We start from the raw sequence: 25,143 nt of genomic DNA, 5'->3' as shown, positions 1-25,143 counted from the left end.
CTTGGTGTCCTCAAGTGGTTATCGGAAACCACGGATGTGTCAAGTGCTTTAGGAACACAGTGGAGGGATGTAAATCCCAGAGCTGGAGGGTATGTGAACCAAATATAACTCTAAGGATGTTATGCGAGTGAGCGCAGTGGGACCAGACAGTGGGGATGGACTCATCAACTTATCGATAAATGATTGGGTCATCTCAATTCCTTGATGTTGTATATATTCGACGCTTGAAAGGCAAACGTAACTAAGCGACAATGCGTGAACTTTACAGTGGACTAATTTAAAGTTGAAATACCCGAACAAAAATTCTATTTTAACGAATCTAGCTGTAAGATTGAAATGATTTTAATAGACCTAGAAATGTATATTTTTTGCACATCGAATATGGTTATTGCCTATCATTTATGTACAAAGCAGTTATTGTCGCTTAGTCAAGTTTGCCTTTCAAGAAGCGATTATATATATTACTATTTCATTTGTTCCAAATTCAGATGCAACATGACCCACACTGCTGTTTACCATCTTCTGGTTATATCACAAAGCATTTGTATCTTCCAGAATCAAGATTGGAGTCACTGTTATGTGTACCTAAGATCTACAAGTGTTGTTTGTGCCTTGTATGACTTGCAAATAAACACACAACATTTTAACCTAGAAATGAATAGGCAACATGGATGAGGTGGTGCGAAATCATAAATATGTTATTTGACTTGATAATCACTTAAGATAGCTCACTGGTTACAAGTTAAGCTTTTATAGTGATGCTACACTAGATGGTCTGTGATAATGCGTGTTAGTTTCACGAATTCATTGCCTACTTTTTATCAACATTTAATGATATTTTTAAATACGCTTTCACTCAATATTTATCTGAAGGGTGTGATGGTGCTTGTGACTAATATGTACATTCTACGTTGGTGTCCTGTCATTATTCTGAGACAATGTTGTTAATGAGGACTCTTCATTTACAGGAAAATGGATTAAAATCTGTTATAGTCACACACCCACACACGCACACACACAAACCACCACATAACCACACACGCACACAATTACACACACACACACACGAACACACAACCACACACTTCAACACACATGTACACACACACAACCACAAAGACGCGCACACACACACAGCCACACGTACATACACACAGCCACACACAAGCATGCACACACAACCACACACATGAACGTACACGCACGGAAGCACAAATTTTATTGTATAGGCCGATTGTTACTGTACGCCTGAGACCTACCGCGGGGGGTGGAGGAGCTAGCAACGTGCAGAACAACTCACCTCCATCTGTTTAATGGTCCTTATAATAGTCTCGATGTCCTTGTTGGCCTCGTCGCTCTTCTGTCTGTCGGTATCAACTTTCTTGTTCGGCATTTTCTTTTGCGAGTTCTTGTCCTTGGAAGGCACTTCACACTTATCACTTTTTTCGGTTTTGTCCTCGATGAGCTCGACGTCGCTGCTGCTGTCGTCGACGGACAGGGGTTCCGGCGCGCTGTCCGCCAGCGGGTCCAGGTCCGACACTATGACCACGTCCTTCTTCTTCTTGACCTCCGGGGGCCGCTTGTCCGGCTTCGCGAAGGTCGGCGAGTGGTGCACGGGCACCAGCGCCGGCCTGGGGATGTTGTTCTCGGCTATGCGCATGCTCTCGATCTGCTTCTGCGACACCTCGTTGGGTTTCGGAACCTCCTTGACCGTGATCGAAGTGTCGACGTGCAGTACGTCCATTTTGTCTTTCGTGTGATTCTTTTCGATTTTTTTGGGTTTTTCTTCTTTTTGAACTAGATCGTTGAGAGCGGCGGGCGACCTCACGCGAATCACGCCTTTGTCCTGTTTGAGTTTAGGTTCTGTTTTCTGATTGACGACGGGCGTTATTGTTATGCTGCCGATGCTGTTGGGAGGTACGTATAGATCGTCTTTGAGTTTCTCTTCTTTTCTTTCTGGTTTCTCGAGATCCTTTCGCGCTGTGTAATTGTTCAGTACGTTGGGTTTGTACTTGGAGTCGTCTGTGTGGACGGATTCTGCTCTGTCGAGCGGCGGCTTGGTGGACGTGGTGACGGTGAGCGAGCTCGGGAAGTGTATGGGCTCGGGCGGGGCGGGGGGCGGGGCGGGGGGCGCGGCGCCGTGGGACGAGCCGAGCCGCTGTCGCTTCAGCTCTGACACTTTCAGTTCTTTGCTTAAGCTGTAAAAAAAATTGTGAGAATTAGATACGAAATACGCTAACTTTTTTTTATGGGATTTTATGTCCTGATAACTAAGACCTTTAGGTCATGTCTTATTTTAATTTTTTTTTTTTTATTTATACTTATTGTACACAAAAAGAAAATACAATAAAAACAGATTTAAAGAATGTCTAAATACTATGTACAAAGGCGAGCTTAACTCATTCATGAGTTTTCTTCCAGCAAACCATTAGCAGAGAGAAATACGATGTATAAGAGGGGAATAGTGTACAATATAAGAGAGCATGAAGTATTAAAAAATAAATAAAAAAAATCTAATATTAAATGAAAAATACATATAATTAAAAATACATAAAACAATAACTTAAATACGATTAAAGTGACAGGAAATGTTTCTTCATTTGACTCTTAAAAACTTCTAGAGAGGAACTAGCACGAATAGGTTGAGGGAGAGAATTCCATAATCGCACTGCTTGTATTGTGAAAGAGCCACTATAGCGACTAGAGCTGTGTATGGGAGTTTTTAAAAGAAGAAAAGTGGCTTGTCGACTAACTTTGCCGTCAGGAATCAGATATTCAAAGCGTTCACGGAGATAGATAGGGGCATCAGGATTGTGAAGAATAGAATAGAGAAAAGAGAGAATGTGGCAATCTCGACGTCGCCTAATTGGCAGCCACCCCAGCTCAGCCCGGAAATCAGACACATGGTCATACTTTCGGAGACCAAAAATGAAGCGGATGCACAAATTCTGCAGACGTTCGAGTTTATCTAAAAGCAATTCAGAAGCATCTAGAAAACAGATATCAGCATAATCAAGAAGAGGAAGTAGAAGCGTTTGGGCAAGAGAAATTTTAGTGCGAAGAGGCAAGAATTTTTGAAGGCGTTTCAGAGACTGAAAGGAGTAAACTGTTTTTCTGCTTACTTCGGAAACGTGATTAATCCACGAGAGGTGACTGTCGATGTATAAACCTAGATTTTTGACACATTTCGAATACGCTATCGGAACGTTGTCGTAGAGGATGTGCGCTAACGAGCTGTAATCGAGAAGGCCGCACATATACCTACCACCAACAATGAGAGCTTGCGATTTCGAAGGGTTCACCAAAAGACCAAAGGACTTGGCCCAGTTGTAAATCGCAGAGAGATCCACGTTGATTGCCGAAATGGCAGCCCCAACGTCAGCAACCCTCGTATGGCGATATAGCTGCAAGTCGTCTGCATAGAGATGGAAGTGGGAAGATAAAGATTGAGAAATTGTGTTTATAAACACAGAGAAGAGGAGAGGAGAAAGTACGCCACCCTGTGGAACACCCGCAGTGAGGTCACACCACTCAGAGAAAGACTCTTCATAGCGAACCGACTGCGAGCGTCCACGGAGGTAAGAATTAAACCACTGAATTACCGAAGACGAGACATAGGATACCGAGAAGAATGTCGAAATCAACTGAATTAAAAGCATTGCTGAAGTCCAGTAAAACCAAAATAGTAATTGATTTCCGCTCCATGGCCAAGCGAATATCATCGGTGATTTTCACCAACGCGGTGACAGTGCTGTGACCTGGACGGAATCCAGATTGATACGGACTCAGTAGGTTGCTCGAAGAGAGGTAAAAAGACAGTTGTTTCTGAACAATGCTCTCGAGGACTTTGGAAAAGATCGGAAGAATAGAGATGGGACGGTAATGGGACAAAGAAGCAGGTTTTGCAATTTTAGGCAAGGGTAGGACATGAGCCTTTTTCCAAAGTGACGGAAAGGAACTGGACTCAAGAGAAAAATTTACTATGTGGCAAAGGACAGGAGCAAGTTCCTCCATGATAAGTGTGAACATTTGAAGCTGCAGATTATCACATCCTACTGCCTTAGTGGAAATTGATTGAAAGGATTTTTTAATATCCCGCTTAGCAATTGGTTTAAAGGAAAAAGAAGTATTTAATGGCTTAGAAAGATTTGAGAGATGGTTAAGAGTAGAAGATTTGATGGTGGCATCGAGCGTGACTGGAGGCTTGGCAAAATGCGTATTGAGTGCGTCAATATTCGCCATTACGGTATTCTCCTCAACAGCCTTACCGATACCAAGAGATTTGAGAAATCGCCATACTTGTGTAGTATCGAGATTAGTTATGGAATTGTGAATGTGGCGTCTCTTTGCATCCCTACACAGGCGACTGCAACGGTTTCGAAGTTTTTTATAGACTGCCCAGTTTTCCTCAGACGAGTTCTTCCTATACCTCATTTTCGCTTTATTGCGCCTACTCATAAACAACTTAATTCCATCAGAGAGCCATGGTGCAGGCAAGTGCCTAACCCTGATTCTCTTGAGAGGTGCATGGTTGTTGTAGAGATCTAATAGTAGGTTGTTAAAGGCAGCAACTTTACTGTCGATGTCATTGCAATTGTAAACAGACGACCAGTCCAGATTACCAGCATCAATCCTCAAACGCTCGAGAGCAATATCTTTGAAACTGCGGAGAAGGAGAAATTTAGATTTGCGTCGAGGACAACGAACTTTGTAAGAAAGGTAAATAAGGTCGTGATAAGAGAACGAAGCTGATAACTGTCCATGCGTTGAAACTTTGGAAGGGTCAGAGACAATAATGAGATCTAAAAGAGAAGGAGTAGAGTGAGGAGCACGATGAGTCGCCCCCAAGGGAAGAGGGTGCATGTTTACAGAAGAAACTAGAGAGAGGAATCGCTGAGACCGTGCATCATCCCTGATCAGGCAAGTGTTGAAGTCTCCAAGGATCAAGACATGGTCATATATAGAACATACATTTTCTAAGATACTTTCAAAAGATGAGAAATAATCAATGTGACTTGAAGGACTATAAAAAACACCAAGAAGTATCTTGGTGTGCTGGATAGCTACCTCTATAAAGAGGTGCTCAGCAGATTGAGTATATTCGCTTGGTGACTGATCAATGACTGCATGCTTCAGATCAGCACGGAGGTAGATTGCAACACCACCACATCCGCGACCCGTCCTGTCATTTCGCAAAAGTTTGTATCCGGGGAGTGCATATTGCGAGGATGGGAGTGAAGGCTTAAGAAAAGTCTCAGAGATAAGCACAGCGTGAACATGGTCTGAGTCAAAGGAAGATAACAGATCAGGAAAATGTGCGTGAACACTTTGAGCATTGATGTGAACGACGTTGAAACATTTAGAAGAACACGAAAGGGAATAAGCAAGTTGATCGCGTAGATGAGTGGAATCATCATTATCAAAAGCACTAGCAAAGCTTCTATCCGAAGAAACAGAAGAAAGACAAAAAATTATCATCAGTGTCACTGTACATGAAATGCTTTAAATGAGTAATAAAAATCAATAATACCAATAAAATAATAAACAAAGAATAACGAAAACACAAAAAAAAGAAAATTACACCTAAAATCCTTAATAACTACTAAAAATACAAAATATAATATTATCAAACTAACCTCCAAGAACAACAAATTAAAAACAATTATTTTAAATCATCAGTGATTTGGTATACCTACAACTAAAATTGATGGCCAAAAGCCACAGAGCCAAAGTTCTATTGTAAAGGAGGTAGGTAACATACCAAAACATGTCATTGTGTCAAACTTGTCAAAGTCTTAGCAATGTATGTTGAAATACATGTTTATACATAACTAAGTCTAACCAACAAACACAAACTAAATTAATTTATATATCAGAATTAACAAGCGCCAAACTACAACAAGTAAAACAAAAAGATAGACATAAAAATGAGTATGGAATACATCAAAGAATTTTAACGAAGTAAAATAATTAAAATTAAATATTATGCTATACTTTCCATAAAATAAATAAAGTGAAACATTATTATTTAGGCGGTTTACGGATCCTCTTGTCCGACGTATTCTTAACCTGCAACTTTGTGGTTTTCACGGCTTCAGCAGACTCATCACCAGGCGCTGGTGCCACAGGGTACTGATTTATCAACAGACGGAGCTCAGCGACAGTCTCTATCTTCCGACGTGTTTTATCAGACAGCTGGATTACTATCTTGCCTTCTGATGTCCAGCACTGCTTAAGGCCAAAGTGTTTGCGAGCACCCAGAAACGCATCATGGCGGGACTTCGTCAAGAATTCAGACAACGTCAAACCAGAACCCTTCAGCAACACCTTATTCTTCCAAACTTCACTTCGATGGCTATGGCATTTGAACCTTATTAAAACTGGACGAGGCTTGCTTTTATTAGCTCCAAGATGATGACAAGTTACTATGTCAGTTGAAATAATATGACTCAATTTCATGGGACCTTTTAAAATATCCAAAACAGTAGCTGAAGGATCTTTATTATTGTTGACCCCATGAAGCAACAGTACTTTCCGACGAGACATCATTTCATGTCTGTCCAGGCCCAAAGTAAGCAACTCGGTTTGAGTTTTCAAAGCAGTTAGCGCATTACACACAAAGGATTTAAATTCAGCAAACTCACGGGATAAACTCGCTATGGTTTTATGTGGGAGATCTGTGGTAGCTGCATTCTTCAAATCTTCTTCGTGTTGTGCCATTCTTAAGTTCAGTGTTGTAGACATTTAAGACATTGTTTATATTCTTTTTTTTTATGAATAATGATAATATGGAATGAAATGAAATAAAATGAAGTGGTTAATTTGAGACATTAATTAACTGGAATGAAATGAGATGAGATGATATGGGATGAGATATAATCTCAGTAAAATGGTGGTCCTTTACTGAGATTTTTAGAGGATCCCGAGAAGTTGCGTGCAGCGGCTTTGTTTTATTTTCCCACATTTGTGCACTTTCACACATATTAAACAATTAATAAACCACCGTTTTTACATATTTAAATCTGAAGAAACACTAAATAGACAAAATAAAACAAATCACATAACTTCACTCCTCGCGTTCCCGCCCAAAATACTATAGCCTTTCGACAAGGCTATGCGTCATGATAATCGCCTTATCGTTGCCGCCGCTGACTACTCCCCGAATCCTGATCATGCAGGAGCCAGTCACCGTCGACGCCCTAGACACGTCCTTACGGATCCATCAGATCCAATAACCTTTGCATTAGATGCCTTCAGCTCTAATACTAGGGGCAGGCTTAGGGACCCCGGTAACCGTACTCGTCGAACTCGACAAAGAGGTCGACGTGCAACCTAACCCATGCATCAGCCCGCTGAGTTTCTCGCCGGATCTTCTCAGCGGGTCGCGATTCCGATCCGGTAGTAGATTCATTCGCGAAACAATTGCTCTTGAGTTGTTAGGTCTCCTTCGGAGGCGCTCGGGCAGTTGTTAGCAAATCCCACCCCTCTTGGCTGAGCCTTTGCTCGCCCACCTGTCCTGGTGAAACTGGAAAGGCCTTCGGGCCACCAGTAAACTTTCAATCATAAAAAAAAAAAAAAAAAAAAAAAAAAAAAAAAAAAAAAAAAAAAAAAAAAAATACTATAGGTGTTTCTACTATATTTATGTATATTAGTTCATATTATTTATTAATTTACATTGTACACCTACGCAATATTTAATATTATATCATATTTAATTACGTATTCTATAACACACTCTCATACAGTACACAAATACGCTAAACAATCATACATTCACAACACTACTCAAAATTATATTATTTACACAAGCATAGTCGGACGCACCGCTAGTATGCGGCAAAGACCCCGACTATGTATAACTGCGTACGTACTGGTCGTCGCCTGCGCCACGACTCGGCCGCCGCTCGCGGCCAGTCGGGTTTGATCAACGCTACGCTAAGACTGTGTCACTCCTCGACTTACGCGTACTCTGTTGCTTCGTTACGATTTATTGCTTTTGTCTATTTTGTATTATTGTGTTTAAACTTGCTACCGCTTTATCTGTGCCTTCTGTACTCCGTAATTTCTCCTTCTTAATATTGTTATACCGTCTGTGATTGGAGATAAACTGTCCATCCAATTACGGACTCGTTATTGTGCCGCCCGGCACTGGTGACCTTACCACCATCAACAACGACAACCAAAAATACCGTACGATAACTCCATTAAGCTATCCATGGAGGGTACTAACTCTGCCTGTCGCAGCAGGGTGGGCATCCTGACGAAGCCGGCGGGGAACAGCGGCAGCGCGCGCGCGGCCAGCAGTGCCGCACCGGCCGCGCCGCCGCCCGCCAGCCGCGCCAGGCGCCCCGCGAGCGCGCGCGCCCGCCCGCACCACGGGAAGCGCCGCTTCGGCAGCCGCTTCTCCACGACGGGACCGCCCTCCGACGCCGACGCGATCTGGATCTTCTTTCTGGAAATTTTACTGCTTTTTTAACAGATCTGGCTCGAAGGACCAAAAAAAGATATACGGTTTGTCCACCCAGCCCTCTGTTGTGATAATGATAACAACTCCAATACTGATGAATGGTTTATTGATATGATTACACACTGATTATGATTGATTGATCTGATTATGAAATGACATTATGCGAGTACGCGACGCCTTGCTGATGGCGGTTGTGTACCGCGACTCGAAAATGAATGACTTTGATGTAAAATGCATTGGTATGCAATATGATGGCAAGGGACACTATCCTCGGTTGACAATACAATTTTCAAATTAAGAGAATCATTTCAACTGACATGAGCTTCATACCTCGAGGTAGTTATTAATATCATTCTCAGCATATAAGGCAACTAACTACCCGAGTTTATGGACAACACTACGCAGGCTTGTCAGTTGTCGCCCCGAAACTTTGTAAATTCTGTTCCTTAAATATTTTCCATGAAGTTATTCCTTCATTGTTGAAATTATCCATGAACACATGACAAGTACAAAATATTGCTTCAGCCCGTTGAATGTTGCAGTAATGAAATGTCCGGCTCACCTTTCCTCCTGCACCCTCTCGCACTCCGCGTTGTAGTTGGCAATCATAGCAGGTTTCCTTTCATCTATCAGTTCCTGTAACCTGACGAGAAAACGACACTAGTTAGTTGTGATATCGTAGTGGCCCGGTGAAATCTGGCAGCTACCCATCTCATTACAATACTATTTAGCATCATAACGGTTGGTATCGGGAAATTATAATGTATAATAGTTATTCTTATAGTTATTTACTCTAATAACATTAACACAATTAAAATTATTTTTTTCAGTTCATTGCAATAATGTAAAACTTCAACAGAATTGTGTTTGTACAGTAGAGTATCATTACAGTAAAGAAACATCGATTACATACTATTGTCAGTTTGTTCAAATATAATTATTATTGTCAATATTTTAATGAAATGAGGAGTATGGAACGACCCTAAGGTCACGAGAATGATTTTAATGGAAGTATAAACTTTTAATGAATTGTTACTAACCTGTGTAAAGTTTCAACAATAAAAACTTCCCTCTCGATACTGCTTAGATGACTATAATCTTTATTCGTAAATTCGTCTTGTTTTCTCTTGTTGCGTTGTTGCGGGGGTGCGGGGGTGGCGGCGGGGCAGGGCGCGGGGGGCACGGGGGGCGCGGGGGCGGGCGTCGCTTGAGCAATCGTCGTAGGAGTGGAAGCTGTAAAGTCGATATATTTACTTTTTTTTTATTGCTTAAATGGGTGGACGAGCTCACAGCCCACCTGGTGTTAAGTGGTTACTGGAGCCCATAGACATCTACAACGTAAATGCGCCACCCACCTGAGATATAAGTTCTAAGGTTTCGGTATAGTTACAACGGCTGTCCCACCCTTCAAACCAAAACGCATTACTGCTTCACGGCAGAAATAGGCAGGGTGGTGGTGCCTACCTGCGCGGACTCACAAGAGGTTTTACCACCAGTAATTTTTAAATAAGCACAGTTTCTTGATGCTGCTGTCCCCGGGCTCGTGCTCACCGCGGGGCTGGCGCAGCTCGTGCAGCAGCGCGGCGCGCGACGTGCGCAGCAGGGCGGCGGCGCGGGCCCAGGCGGCGCGGCGCCCGGCGCGCTCCAGCCCGCTCTGTGACGTCACGCGATCCAGTCTGCGTGCCGACACAAATCAACAAATTAACTTTAGCTGAACAGTATTGATTATAACTTTAGCTGAATAGTATTGATTGAAATAACTTGTAATGTAGTATGTTGGTTTTATTTTTTTGTTGATTTATATGAGAATAGCTGCAGATATATTATTTTGATGATTTTTTGTATTTGAAAGTTTAAAAAAATATGTTATAAGATTTATGGCGAATAGCTATATAATACAATACAAGACATCTGACAAATGCCTGAATTTTTCTTCTGACGTTTTCGAGATTCAAGATTCACGTTGCGTGATATATCCAAGTTCCGAAGGACAGTATTCGGTCTACCGAGCAACATCATACGCTTCTTCTCTCCTTCGTTATATTTTTAAATATTTTAATCTCATATTAATTATATTATCATTACAAGAATTAAAAATATTACTACAAAATCACAACATTTCATAGTTTTTTTCCCCTGACTATGCTGATAGCCTTAAGAGGCTATTTCCGTGACGTGTAAGTGAGCTCACAGGGTTCAAACTGGACTGTTACTAACACTGGCCCTAGCAAGAGCAGTGCTTCGCAAAATCTACCACCGGATCGGAAACGCAACCCACTGAGGAGATCCGGCGAGAAACTCAGTGGGCTGTGTCTATGGGTTAATTTATTCGTCGAGCCCTTCGTCGCAAGCGACGGGTTCGACGAGAACGGTGACCCGTGCTTGAGTTACCTAAAAGCACCCTTAGTGGATCGAGAGGATCCGTAATAACGTGTTTGGGGCGACGTCGACTGCTTTCCATTTTGTCCGCAGGATCGAGAATGTAGTTACCGGCGGCCACGATGAGAGGGTTCTCGTGACTGTAGATACGTACTGATGGACTCTAAGTTCAGTCCAGATCGTCATGGAGGTCGACGTTCCTGACGAGTCACAGGGCTCCGACGGCTATCGGCTCCGTAGTGACTATAGTGTAGTGCGGCGCGTACCTGGCGACGTGCGTCTCCGCGGCGCGCAGCAGCAGCGCGGGGGGTGCGGGGGGCGCGCGGGGCAGCTGCGCCACGGCCGCCTCTATCGCGTCCAGCACGGCCGTCACGCTCGCGGGGAGCTCCACCGCACACTTGCTTTCCACGTCCCTGTTTCATTTTCAAAGTGAAACTTCTTTAGAATTTATTCTTTTATTTACGCCGTGGACGTCTATGGGCTCCAGCAACCACTCAACACCAGGAGGGCTGTGAGCTCGTCCACCCATCTAAGCAATAAAAAATTAGAATCGTTCTGATGTCAAACTAGATGAGACGAAAAAATAAGTCCATAGAGACACAAACACATAAATGTATAGGATGCATAGCAGGTGAGAGAACGAGATAGAACACATTAGACGTTCTCGGTCTCCTCTTTGTGCGACTCTACGTAGCATCCCCACTATCGTCTATACAAACACACACTTTTTTAAGGGGTTTAACGACATGGTAACCAACACCTTTAAGTCTAGTCTTATTTTAATTTATATTCTTATTTTTATGAAAAATGATACTATGGACTGAGATGATATGGTATGAAATATAATCTCAATAAAATGGTGATCATTTACTGTCACTCAATTTTTTTTTTTTTTTTATTGCTTAGATGGATGGACGAGCTCACAGCCCACCTGGTGTTAAGTGGTTACTGGAGCCCATAGACATCTACAACGTAAATGCGCCACCCACCTCGAGATATAAGTTCTAAGGTCTCAATATAGTTACAACGGCTACCCCACCCTTCAAACCGAAACGCATTACTGCTTCACGGCGGAAATAGGCGGGGTGGTGGTACCTACCCGCGCGGACTCCCAAGAGGTCCTACCACCAGTGTTTACGCAAATTATAATTTTGCGGGTTTGGCTTTTATTACACGATGTTGTTCCTTCACCGTGGAAGTCAATCGTGAACATTTGTTGAGTACGTCTTCATTAGAAAAATTGGTACCCGCCTGCGGGATTCGAACATCGGTGCATCGCTACATACGAATGCACCGGACGTCTTATCTTTTAGGCCACGACGACTTCACTCACTCGTATAGCCTATCCATTAAGTATAATACTCGGCAAACTTCTTGAGCATTAGTTGACGTAGTGGGGGTAAGTTCGCGCATCGTACAATTGCGTACAAAAATGTTATGAAGTTATTAAAAACAACATAATATGTATTTATATATATATATTTATTAGTACATGAACAAAAAATACAGGTTAATAATTGTAGTAATTTAATCTAGGGGTAAAATAGATATTCCTTCCATTAGGTCAAAACTAGGAGCTGGTGCCAGGTCTTGGATCAGCTGAAGCTGAGCTGGTATTTGTAATTGTTTTTTCGCTATCATAATCATGGCCATCATCATCATCATCATCATCACTTCTTTCTTCATCCGTGTCGCAATCATCGTCAGCAAAAATTACAAACTCATCAGTGACTAAATCTACCACATGATCACTTTTTACATACTCCGCCTTTTTTTTATTTTTTTTTTTTTTTTTTATTGCTTAGATGTGTGGACGAGCTCACAGCCCACCTGATGTTAAGTGGTTACTGGAGCCCATAGACATCTACAACGCAAATGCGCCACACACCTTGAGATATAGTTCTAAGGTCTCAGTATAGTCACAACGGCTGCCCCACCCTTCAAACCGAAACGCATTACTGCTTCACGGCAGAAATAGGCGGAGCGGTGGTACCTACCCGTGCGGACTCACAAGAGGTCCTACCACCAGTAATTACGCAAATTATAATTTTGCGGGTTTCACTTTTATTACACGATGTTATTCCTCAATCTCTTTTATCTTTTGACATAATCTACCCCATTCCGGAGCACCCATCACCGCGACCTTTTCCTTCACTAGCTCTATTACTTTGCCAGTGCTCCAGTTGACATTTTTGCTACTGACATACCCTTTAATAGCTGCCCAAGCCATTTCAATTGGGTTGAGGTCTGGATGGTATGGAGGTAAGCGAAGCACTGAATGGTTGTGGTTTGATAAAATTTTATCAATGCTGTATGTTTTGTGTTGTTCCTTATGTGCTTTAATCAAGCTAAAAAGCTGGGGTTTCAACATGTTTTCATCGTATGGAATTTCTTTTTCTTGTAACCATTTCTTCATATAGACTTTTTTGGCATTGGCAGTTGGGGCGGGGTCAGACTGTTTATTGTGATATGACGCATTGTTGACTACTACAACGGAATTTGGTGGCAGATTTGGTAGCAATTGACAACGCAGCCATTTTTCGTAGTTCAAATAGTTCATGTTATCGTGGTAGTCACCAGATTTTGTGCCAGCTTTAAACAAAAGAAGGGCATTGGGAACAAATCCATCTTCGGAGCCAGCATGCACTATTACTACACGCTGTCCTTTCGAAATTAGTTTTTTTAAACCCCCAGTTGATCCATCTGACCACGACATACCACTTGCATGTGATGAGTCGACATAGGACTCATCGGTGTACACTATCGGTCTTCCTTCTTGCCTATATTTAATTATTTTTTGGAGATATTCGATCCTTAGTAGTCGAATATTACTTTTTTCAATTAATAGCTTCCGATTATTTTCTGTTCTTTTCCATCTGAAGCCTAGCTCTTTCATAATTCGTCGTAAACTTCGTTCCGAGCCATTAAAATTTATATCTTCTTTCAATTTTTTACGAAGTCTTTCGACGGTAGGAAGTTCGCTGTTTGTTATGTGATAATTATGAATACATCTTTTTATTGCAGATTGGTCGAAACTATCAATTCCGGTAACTTTCTTCTTCTCTGATCTTTTTTTACCTGGAGTACGAAACACGGCGAGCAAGTTAGAGCCCTTCGCTTCATTAATAATACGCCTAACAGTACTGACTGATGTTTTTGTTGCCTCTGAAGTCTCTTTTACCGTTTCCATATCATTATTTCCCTGCTTTTTAAGAAAGCAATATACGTCGTACACCATTTTTCTAGCTTGTCTTTTTAATACTACACCAGTTTGACGTGGCATAGTATATTTTTTATAAAAAATCAAGAAACACTCAACAAATAGCAATAACAACAAAATCAACAAACAATAATAATTATAACAAATAACTTCAACGATTAATATTAATAGACTTTTCACTGTACGCAAGCGTACTTTTGGGAGCAAGCGGAACGAGGGCGCGGTGCGGGACGCAAGGTTCGACTGATCTACCAGATTCTACCAATAACGCGCTCGATACGATTTCCCCTGCCGTCGCGCCTCACCCTCACCACCAAAGTGATCTAAAATTCGGTTCTGCGCAGTCAAGGTCATTTGCTCACGAAGTTTGCCGGTTACTATACATGTATTTTCTACATGGATACCAAGTTTCAAGTCAATCGGATGATGTTTCAGTAGTTATAACGGAACATCCGTAAAAACCACTGTAGATTTATACATTAGTATAGACTAGTGGTCTCGCAGTAGTCGAAATTTGATTATAATTAATTGAAATTATAAGTTTGAACATTATTATGGTTCTATTGTCAAAGACTATTATACTTCTATAGTCACAGATTTAGCTAAGACTACACTATATTCGAATATTAATAAAGATAAACAATATTAACCTATTCTCAATTTGATCACAGACTTTATTAAGCAATAACAAAAGTTTGACAATAAACAAAGAGTCTATGTGTCTGTGTCCAAATACACGGTAGTTTGTGTAATGTTTTCTTTATTTATATATTATTGTATTTTATAATATAATATATTATTGTATTTTTAATGCATTTTATTTATTTATTTATTTAATAAATAAATAAAATAAATAAATGCATAATTTAAAAAAAATTAGCATTGTGCACTCCTATATCTATATTATTTATAAGTGTGAGAAATTTCATGCTCCTAGGTCCGCGCAATTTTCGTAAAAAGGGGTACAAATCACCTGGAGCTGTCGGAGGTGGCGGCGGTCTCGGAGCTGGGCGGCGGCTTGGAGGCCAGCGAGTCCGAGCGCGAGCTCCGCGAGTCGCCGCTGTCCGCGTCGCCGCCGGCATTATCTGCCGCAACACACACACAACTTAATAATAATGTAGCGACCACAAATATCCCCATAGCAACTAATAATTATATCGACGCTTAAAAGGCAAACGTGACTAAGCGACAATAACTATAATGTTTTTTTTTTTATTGCCTTTGTAGGCAGACGAGCATACGGCCCACCTGATGGTAAGTGGTCATCGTCGCTCATGGACGTCAGCAATGCCAGGGGCAGAGCCAAGCCGCTGCCTTCCATTAAGTACTCTCGTTTGAAGAAGGACATGTCATAGCGCTCGGAAAACACCGTGGAGGGGAGCTCATTCACGTACGTAAATGATAAACAATAACCATATTCGATGCGCAAAAAATATATATTTCTAGGTCTATTAAAATCATTTCAATCCTACAGGTACTAGTTAGATTCTACTACAGTTAGATTCGTTAAAATAAATTTTGTTTTCAGGTATTTCAACTTTAAATTAGTCTACTGTAAAGTTCACGCATTGTCGCTTAGTCACGTTTGCCTTTCAGGCGTCGATATGTATTATATACCTATATTATATTACTGATGGTAGGACGTTTTGTGAGTCCACACGGGTAGGTACCACCACCCTGCCTATTTCTGCCGTGAAGCAGTAATGTGTTTCGGTTTGAAGGGTGGGGCAGCCGTTGTAACTATACTGAGACCTTAGAACTCATATCTCAAAAGGTGGTTGGCGGAATTTACATTGTAGATGTCTATGGGCTCCAGTAACTACTTGACACCAGGTAGACCGTGAGCTCGTCCACCCCTCTAAGCAATAAAAAAAATGAATTGAAGTAAGTTTTAATATGGTGATTGTCATTTTCCCCTTGAGGCGTGAGGTCGAAATCTCAAACTGGAAGAATGCTTCTCCGACATTTAAGAACTATACAGCACTTTGCGGCATGAGACACATTGTGAAATTACGGAAAAAACAAATCTCTATATATAAAAATAAATTGCTGTTCGTTAGTCTCGCTAAAACTGGAGAACGGCTGGACCGATTTGGCTAATTTTGGTCTTGAATTATTTGTGGAAGTCCAGGGAAGGTTTAAAAGGTACATAACTAAGAAAATTCTCGGAATTCAATAATAATAATAACAATTTAGTTTTCCCTTTAATGCAGTCTTTCTCAAAGTGGGCGATAACGCCCCCTGGGGGGCGTTTGAAACCTAGAGGGGGGCGTTAAGGGGCCCAGGAAAAAATGGGGGGCGTTGATGTGGATTAGGGGGGCGCTGTAAAATTTGTAATTTCATTTACTTAATTTACCCATTACCGTCCAATATCAGATAGTATAGTAAGCCTAAACAGCTCACTTATTGTAAACATTGTTTACTATTTTATTTCTATATAATAATAGGTTGGGGAAAAAGCTTCTTCGCATTTTTTAAGAACATTCACAACATTTTTTAATATAGTTTCTTCGCATTTAAGTAAAGTATGTCGGTACCATTTTGTTCGATAACTTTTTGCCATCTTGTAGGTAGGGACATGATCCCATTGCTATAGAAAATTTGGGGCTTCTGATCAAAATACCGCGACAATTGGTTTTGGCAGTCCTCTCGTGATGTTAAGCTGACACTGCCTAAATCTGAAGAGACCGAAACAGGTAGAAATCTGAAGGTGCAAGGTAACACCTCCCAGCCAAGCTCTCTTAATTTTTGCTGAGTGGCTAAAGATGCGTGAGGTCTAGCGTTATCGTGATGAAAAACCACACCCCTTCTGTTGATTAATTCCGGCCGCTTTCTCTCAACTTCTTACTTTAATCTCATCAGTTGTTCGCAGTAGAGTTCAGAATCGATGGTCCTGCCTGGTGGTAAACAGTTCATAATGTATTTTTTTTTTTTTTTTTTTTTTTTTATTGCTTACATGTGTGGACGAGCTCACAGCCCACCTGGTGTTAAGTGGTTACTGGAGCCCATAGACATCTACAACGTAAATGCGCCACACACCTTGAGATATAGTTCTGAGGTCTCAGTATAGTCACAACGGCTGCCCCACCCTTCAAACCGAAACGCATTACTGCTTCACGGCAGAAATAGGCGGGGCGGTGGTACCTACCCGTGCGGACTCACAAGAGGTCCTACCACCAGTAATTACGCAAATTATAATTTTGCGGGTTTGATTTTTATTGCACGATGTTATTCCTTCACCGTGGAAGTCAATCGTGAACATTTGTTGAGTACGTATTTCATTAGAAAAATTGGTACCCGCCAGCGAGATTCGAACACCAGTGCATCGCTCGATACGAATGCACCGGACGTCTTATCCTTTAGGCCACGACGACTTAAATAATGCCCTTCCAATCCCACCACACACACAGCATCACCTTGTTGCGAGTTAACCCGGGTTTTGCCAGAGTCTGTGAAGCCTAACCAGCTTTTGACCACAACCTTTCTCGTACGTTCTTGTCGTACGTGATCCACTTTTCATCACTAGTTATCAGCTTCTTCAAAAATGGTTCGGTTTCATTACGTCGTAATAAAGAATCACAAATGAGTACACGGTTCATTAGGTTTCTTTCAGTGAGCTTTTTTGTGTACCCAGTTTTTTTCAAATGCACCATAACTATTTTGTGGTCAATTCCCAGTTCTTCAGTTACGTCGTAACTACTGATATGCCGATCTTGCCCCACTTTTTAAAAAATGGCATCGATTTTATCCGTAATAGGGCGAACAGAGCGACGTGCATTTTTGACATCAAAATTTTCGGATTGAAAACGCTTAAACCAAATTTGTGCTACTCTCACAGACACTGCACTAGGTCCATAAACATCGCAATATTTTTTCACGGCTGGCTTTGCTTTTTTACCTTTTTTGTAGTAAAATTTTGTAATGTATCGAATATCTTCATTAGATTCACTCATCTTGACAGTACGAAAAATAAATGAAATCACACATCTTCCTAATTTTAATTTGGAATTATCTTCTTTCGAACTTAAACTTTTAATGATACCAAAACCAGCCAGATACAAATAGTATAGCCAAGGAGATTTTATTACAAGTTCATACATTTTTAAGCTATTGCATAGCTTTTATCGCGCGCCTTGAGCGCGGCGACCGAATCATGAAATTCCGTAACGAAAAAAACCTAGCATCCCTCACTCCGCCTACCATGTAGCTCGCGTTCAACACATTCACATGTTGCGCTTGTGTAGTGTTTGTGAATAAGAGCGTGGCGTGACGTCACACTGCATGCGCATCATGAAAAGTCTGCCCATCTCTCTCTCGCGAGGTTTAGCTTATGAGTATGAAGGGTACAGTTAAGGTTTTGCCTTTATTAAGGTTTAATATAGCGTGATCTTGTTTTATTATTGTTTTAATATTAAATTATCATTGTCTAATTATAATGTCATAAGTTGATGAAAAATGCTATGCAATAGCTATACCGCCGCAGCTCCCGAGTGCCACACGTTTTTTTTTTTTTTTCAAGAGGAAATCGCCGGTCTTCCGCCCTTCACTGGGGATGGGGGCGGGGCATGTCGGAGTCGAACCGACTAAAACCTTTTGTCGCTCAACAACCAGCATCCAAGCCTCGCATGAGACAGAGCTCAGGAAAAGGCAAAGGAGGGAAAGTGAAGCGTTTAGTGCGGAGCACATCTCTCCCATCACACTCCCCCTCGGGACGCCGGACTGGTGGTCGTCGGCGCCACGACCACCAGCTCTCTCGGTCGGCAGGCTGTCCGAAGCCCGCCTAGATGGCGCCGGTTAGAATGGTCTATCCTACGGAATACCCCGCTGGGTCAGAACCAGCGTGGGTTGAGGATAACCGGCCTTCCATCACCCGGATGCTCATGCGTAAAACGTGTACAGATCAGCTTGCACGTCGTCTTCTTAGGCCCCCTTCGCCGGTCCCCAGGCCGACATGTGAGGGAGATCCGAAACACTTAGAGGGCCAGGGCTTGGGCGAGATTCGCCTCCCTGGACCCCGCTCGATGGCGGCGGGCCTGTACATCTCTCACGCGCCCCTCCGCCTCCTTTAGCGAGATGGTGCACTCGCAGAAGTCGAGCATCGCCTTTCACGACTCGTCGTCACCGAGCATCGATGCCAGAACACTCGGCAACGACAAGTCGTTTCCTATTTTTGCGACGAGGACACGCCGCCGCCCCTCCCATGCGGGGCAGGCAACGAGCGTATGCTCTGCCGTGTCCAAGTCGCAACCACAATGGTGGCACTCTGCCGTCGGCTCGGCTCCGATCCGGTGCAGGAACTCACCGAAGCAACCATGTCCAGTGAGTAAATGCGTGAGCCGGAAAGTGAGGCGTCCTCTGTCACGATTTACCCAATTCACAAGAACCGGGCGAATCACCTCGACGGTCCTACGACCAGCCGAAGGATCGACCAGCCGCCTTGACCATGACTCCAGCACGGACCGCCGAGATTGGGCCCTCCGCGCTCTGACCACACCGGGGCTGGGACGCGCCACGCCCCGGGCACGAAGGTTAGCCCGCCACTGATAGTCAGCGGCGGGCGCCTCCGCCTCCAGGACCCAAGGCGGCGTTACAGCCAGTACACACGCCGCCTCGAAAGAGATGGTGCGATAACCACGGATGATCCTGACCGCGATGGTGCGTTGCGGCCGTTGCAGCAACTTCGCTACCTCCACAGCCAGTGACTGGCCCCACGCGGGCGCCTCGTATAAGGCGCGTCACCTGGTCAGGCCCCCCGATGTTGGGAAGAAGCCGGCTTAACACGCCGGCCACGCCCAACAAACGAGGGACCAGGTTCTGAAAGTGAACATGGAAGGTCCAACGACTGTCCAGAATGAGGCCGAGGTACTTCAACTGCACCCCGACCCGATACGGACGCCTCCAACCACGATATGGGCATCGACCGGTGGCACTCTCCGCGGCCTGTGGAACCACATGGCCTCGGTTTTAATGAGTGTCACGTCGCGGCCTAATCTCCTGATTTTGCCGATGACATGCGCCACCCCAGCGGTGCAAGACGAGCAAACTCAGCAAAACTCCCCCTCGGGACATGCCCAGCATGTCGTCTGCGTAACAGATTACGCTTAGGCCCGGGAGGAGGGCACCTCTCAGTACCCAGTCATACCCGATATTCCACAAAAGGGGGCCGAGCACCGACCCCTGTGGAACACCGCGCACGACCGGGAACCTGTGCACGATCCCACCGTGCTCAGTACACGTGACCGATCTGTCCTCTAAGTAGGAAAAGGCATTTTTTTAAATAAAAGAATACTTATTGCGGCATAACTAAAATAGTTAGACATATGCTGTCGCGACACTTTTTGTAAATAATAATGTTTTTACAAAGTCGTAGTACATTATTTTATTCTATCGTCAATAGTTTTCGTAGGGCACGCGACGTAAATAATATTTTAGGTAAAAAATTTTTACACCTTGGTTATTGGAGTTTTAGTAAGGATACCTAATTTTTTTCAAAAAAGAATATAGCCTATGTCACTCGGGAATAGTGAAGCTTCCAAATAGTGAAAGAATTTTTCAAATCGGTTTAGTAGTTTCGGAGCCTATTGAATACAAACAAACAAATCTTTCCTCTTTATAATATTAGTATAGATATTAATTATTACAAACGCTGACTTAGGCGGCGGTTTTTATTTGAACCAGTTCTAAATTATAAACTAAAATTCTATGAAAAATTACCCATATTTATTTATAATGCGAAATGATATTAATTTATTTTTCGTAGTTTCCTTCCTTCTTGCGTCGATAATCCTCAGTGCTGAGGGTTGTGGCCTCCTCTAATAACTTTCTCCTGCATCATCTTGCGCCATTCCTGCCTGTCCTCGGCTGTGTGGATAGCAACGTGGACTGAGGTATTGAGAGTGGAGCGTATTTGGTCCGACCAGCGCATTGGATTTCTGCCTCTGTGCCTTCTCCCGCATACCTTGCCTGTTACCAGCAGCTTTTCCATATTGTCACCTCTCTTTCTGGTGATATGTCCAAAGATCTCGAAACTCCTCCGGGCGCATGTAGTGCGGAGGTGCATTGGAATCTTGAGCTCGGTAAGAATGGATTCGTTGGTTCTGTGTTCTGTCCAACGAATCCCGAGCATTTTCCTTCAGCACCACATCTCAAACGCGTCGATGCGTTGGCGGTCGGCTTTCTTGAGGGTCCAAGTCTCTGCGCCGTAGAGAAAAATGCCACCCAAACACGGTCCATTTGGGACATAGCTCTCTTTACCATACTGATTCGCCTTCTGAGGTCCTTTTCGGAGGATCCATTACTAGCTATGACGGAGCCCAGATAAATGAAATCCTCTACGACTTCCAGGTTTAGCTTATTCGTACTTTAATAAGTTATTATTGTTAGTAGTATTATTTACTAGTCGAAATATAAATTTTTAATTATCTTATGATGAGAATCTTATATTAATGAGAAAGATATTCAACAAAAATAGTTTCGTTCTAATAAATTAGTATAGTAATAGTACAGTGAACTAGCAATTTATTTTGGTATTTCTGAATTTAAACAAATATATTGATGAGAAGAATTCATTTTTACTTTGTAAATTTGTAAATACAGGCTCTGTAGCAATGTACGGACATATAATAATATGAAGAACAATAATAGCATCTACAAATATATATGTACTACGTGGTACTACATTTACTAAAATTAATACAACATTTATTAACTAAATTAATGAAATTGTGGTTTTAAAGTTTTAGGGGTGTATAAAAAATGGGGGGCGCTGAAAAATAATTGATTTTCAAAGGGGGCGGTAAAAGAAATAAGTTTGATAATCACTGCTTTAATGTGTCCCCCGTCGGACGGATTCCTTTTGTTTGTTTTAAGTTTATTTTATACAAAAGTTCAGGTCTTTATTTATCGATTGAGGCACTACGAAGTCTGCCGGGTCAGCTAGTCAATAATAAATGCGTTTGATAATTTCATTTGTGTATCTCACCGTCGGAGGTCTGTTTCCCTGACGTCGCCGCAGATGAGTCAGTCCTGCGAACCTTCTTGGCTTTGTTCTTATCGATCTTTTTGTTTTTCTGTAAACAAACGATATATTAATGATCCAATTTGAGATAAAAAATGAAACATAAAAATCGCACCGTTTCTCAGAATTAATTATGACCGTACGCCTAAACTCGCACACACCGCGCAATGGTTGAGCGCGCGCCGGCCATTTTATTGCATTACATTGCTGCGTTGAATAAAATTGTCCCAATTTATTTAATTCCTTGGTACCTAATAAAAAACCCGATGTAATTTTTTTTGGCTTGTTTGTCTGAACGAGCTTATATCTCGCTACAGTCGGCTAAGCGAGATCTACAGACATGCTAACATGTGTGCGTTTGCCGTCCGGAGAAATGATGTCACTCAAGATGCCAGATGAGAGAGAGAGAGAGAGAGCGCGAAAGAGAGAAAGAGAATCAAACAAGTGCTCGATCTAATTATTATTATGTTAGAAACCTTTTTCCGATGTTCAGTCTTATGTGAATCCACGGCGCCATTAGCGATGACCTTCGGGTCTTTCTCTTCAGCGCTTTCCGACTCCGACGAGCTCTCTGAAGAGTCCTCTTCGCTACTACTCGACGATATCCGCCTCTGTGAATACAGAAAGCAAATCAATGAGTGACCGCCAATACATGATAATATCTTAATGGTAGCTGTACTTAACAGTTTAGATCTATTAATAAACATTTAAAATTATTATTAATTGAAAATCGCTGTTATTGTTTGTGGTTTATGAAGATGAACTATACGCATAGGCAGCCGCACATTGCCAAAAGTCGGGTGCAGTTGTCGAACACTGCATGGAATAGATCATCATTTTATACTTAGCTTATATGAGTCGTCTATTATCAAAGGTGGCAATCTGTGCATTTGGACAAAAAAAAATTATTGATATGTCAATACAGATTGATTTGAATATAATCGTCTCCTTCAAAGGATATGGTTCAAAACCTGCATTAAATAAAGGTTAATACTTAACCTGTTATTTATCTAAGATGTCGTTCAGAAGAGTTTTGTGACTGCCAATGGAATACAAAGTCAATAATTCGTTTTTCTGATTTACCAATAATTGTCCAAAAGTCACATTGCCGGCTTTGATACTAGTCGACTCATATATAAATATGACTTCATTAATTTTTAATTATTTTTTTATCTTATTGGTTTAACTATTTTTTAATTTTTTTTCTTATTGGTTTAGCTGATTTTTCAAAATAATAATTGTATTCCACAATTGAGAAGGATTACGACAAAGGGTTTGACGAGCGAATTAACCCACAGACACAGCCCGCTGAGTTTCTCGCCGGATCTTCTCAGTGGGTCGCGTTTCCGATCCGGTGGTAGATTCTGCGAAGCACTGCTCTTGCTAGGGCCAGTGTTAGCTAATTCTCTCAGGTTGAGCCCGGGAGCTAGCCTACCCGTCCGGACGTAGATGGAAAAGCTTCTTCTTAGCTTACCGAAGAATATGTAGAAAATCATATGACATTAGAATGTTTTATTATTTTATTATATTATTAATTTTATTATATTGTTAATGTTTTATTATGTTTCCTTGTCTATTAAATCGTATCTGTGTATTGAAGAGTTTAGATATATCTCATTATGACTACTACTGACTTATCTTTAACGGTGAAATCAAAGTAAGGAGGAAAAACTAACTTTATTCCTTCGATTGCCGCCCGCCTCGCCGTCCGAGGTCGCCAGCTGGTTCTTGGGCAGGTTCTTGAACTCCAAATCGCCGCAGTTGATGTAAAACCCTCCGTGTAGAGTGTCGCGGTCGGGCGGGATCATCTCATCGTACTGCGAACAAAAATATTTTTATTCTACATGTCAGAGACGGTCATTAGTTTGGTAGCTAAACGAAACGCAGCACGATTCCCGAGAGATGGCACCACGATTGCGGTATCGTCGGAACTCGGCTAACTTTTTTTTTATTGCTTAGATGGGTGGACGAGCTCACAGCCCACCTGGTGTTAAGTGGTTACTGGAGCCCATAGACATCTACAACGTAAATGCGCCACCCATCTTGAGATATAAGTTGTAAGGTCTCAAGTATAGTAACAACGACTGCCCCGCCCTTCAAATCGAAAGGCATTACTGCTTCACGGCAGAAATAGGCAGGGTGGTAGTACCTAACTGTGCGGATTCACAAGAGGTTCTACCACCAGTAAAAACTTCGTGCCACGACAGAGCCTAGCCGATGGAGGCGCGTAGACGCCATCACCCTTACCAACCAGCCTTCTTGAAGAGCGGTGCCTCCGTCCTAAGAGCTGTCATTCGGTTTCTTTTACTAACGTCAAGAGAAGATTTCTAAATTTTTCAACAAACGTGATTGGTGTACTCAATATTTATCTTAGCTCGATCACCCTATTCGCCTCTACGATGTCTGAAAATGGTGTTAATATTGTGGCTTCTCCGACATATAGTACTTGTCTGGATGTACCCGGCATCATAGAGAACCTGCCAGCAGTCGAGAGCTTGACAGATAATTTATCTTTTCATAACCATTGATAAGGTAGAGGAAATTCCTCCCTTACAAATCAAATCCTCCAAATTATAATTTGCGTAATTACTGGTGGTAGGACGAGTAGGTTGATATCACCGCCCCGCCTATTTCTGCCGTGAAGCAGTAATGCGTTTCGGTTTGAAGGGTGGGGCAGCCGTTGTGACTATACAGAGACTTTAGTACTTAAGGTGGGTGGCGGCATTTACGTTATAGATGTCTATGGGCTCCGGCATTCACTTAAAATCAGGTGGGCTGTGAATAAAAAGTGCTTACGGCAAATCGCCACCACCAATAAATTAGGCAAGATTTTAACTAGATTCCTTTTTTAGTTCGTTGCTTTTTCGTGGACACATACGAGCACATCATCGTCATACACCTTCGTCCACTAATGGACGCGGTCCATTACCTCATCATCACTGAGTTTCGCTATACGAAGTCGTGGTGGGGCGTATTGAGGTCCCCCACTAGTGGGTTCCTTCTATATCTGCTGCGAAGGTGATACTTTCATACGACATTACTGCAAATCAATTGAAGCTC

At 42.3% G+C, this 25,143-nt stretch overlaps 1 protein-coding gene across 7 annotated transcripts in view; it reads right to left on the bottom strand.

The window, feature by feature from the left end:
* Positions 1–25,143, bottom strand: part of LOC101743066 (yemanuclein) — a 47,621-nt gene that overhangs the window by 17,092 nt on the left and 5,386 nt on the right. For all 7 annotated transcript variants that reach the window (XM_062672197.1, XM_038015412.2, XM_062672201.1 and 4 more), the window contains exons 4-13: positions 23,760–23,900; positions 22,560–22,694; positions 22,048–22,135; positions 15,040–15,151; positions 11,113–11,259; positions 10,019–10,143; positions 9,508–9,700; positions 9,030–9,110; positions 8,231–8,452; positions 1,301–2,198 (exon numbers count right to left, since the gene is read on the bottom strand). In XM_062672197.1, the coding sequence (XP_062528181.1) occupies positions 1,301–2,198; positions 8,231–8,452; positions 9,030–9,110; positions 9,508–9,700; positions 10,019–10,143; positions 11,113–11,259; positions 15,040–15,151; positions 22,048–22,135; positions 22,560–22,694; positions 23,760–23,900 (2,142 nt within the window). The remainder of the gene's footprint in view (positions 1–1,300; positions 2,199–8,230; positions 8,453–9,029; positions 9,111–9,507; positions 9,701–10,018; positions 10,144–11,112; positions 11,260–15,039; positions 15,152–22,047; positions 22,136–22,559; positions 22,695–23,759; positions 23,901–25,143) is intronic.

This window comes from Bombyx mori, chromosome 14 (genome assembly GCF_030269925.1).
Source record: "Bombyx mori chromosome 14, ASM3026992v2".
Lineage (NCBI taxonomy): Eukaryota > Metazoa > Arthropoda > Insecta > Lepidoptera > Bombycidae > Bombyx > Bombyx mori.
Note: the sequence above shows the minus strand (reverse complement) of the source record. Positions and strands in the feature narration are given on the sequence as shown.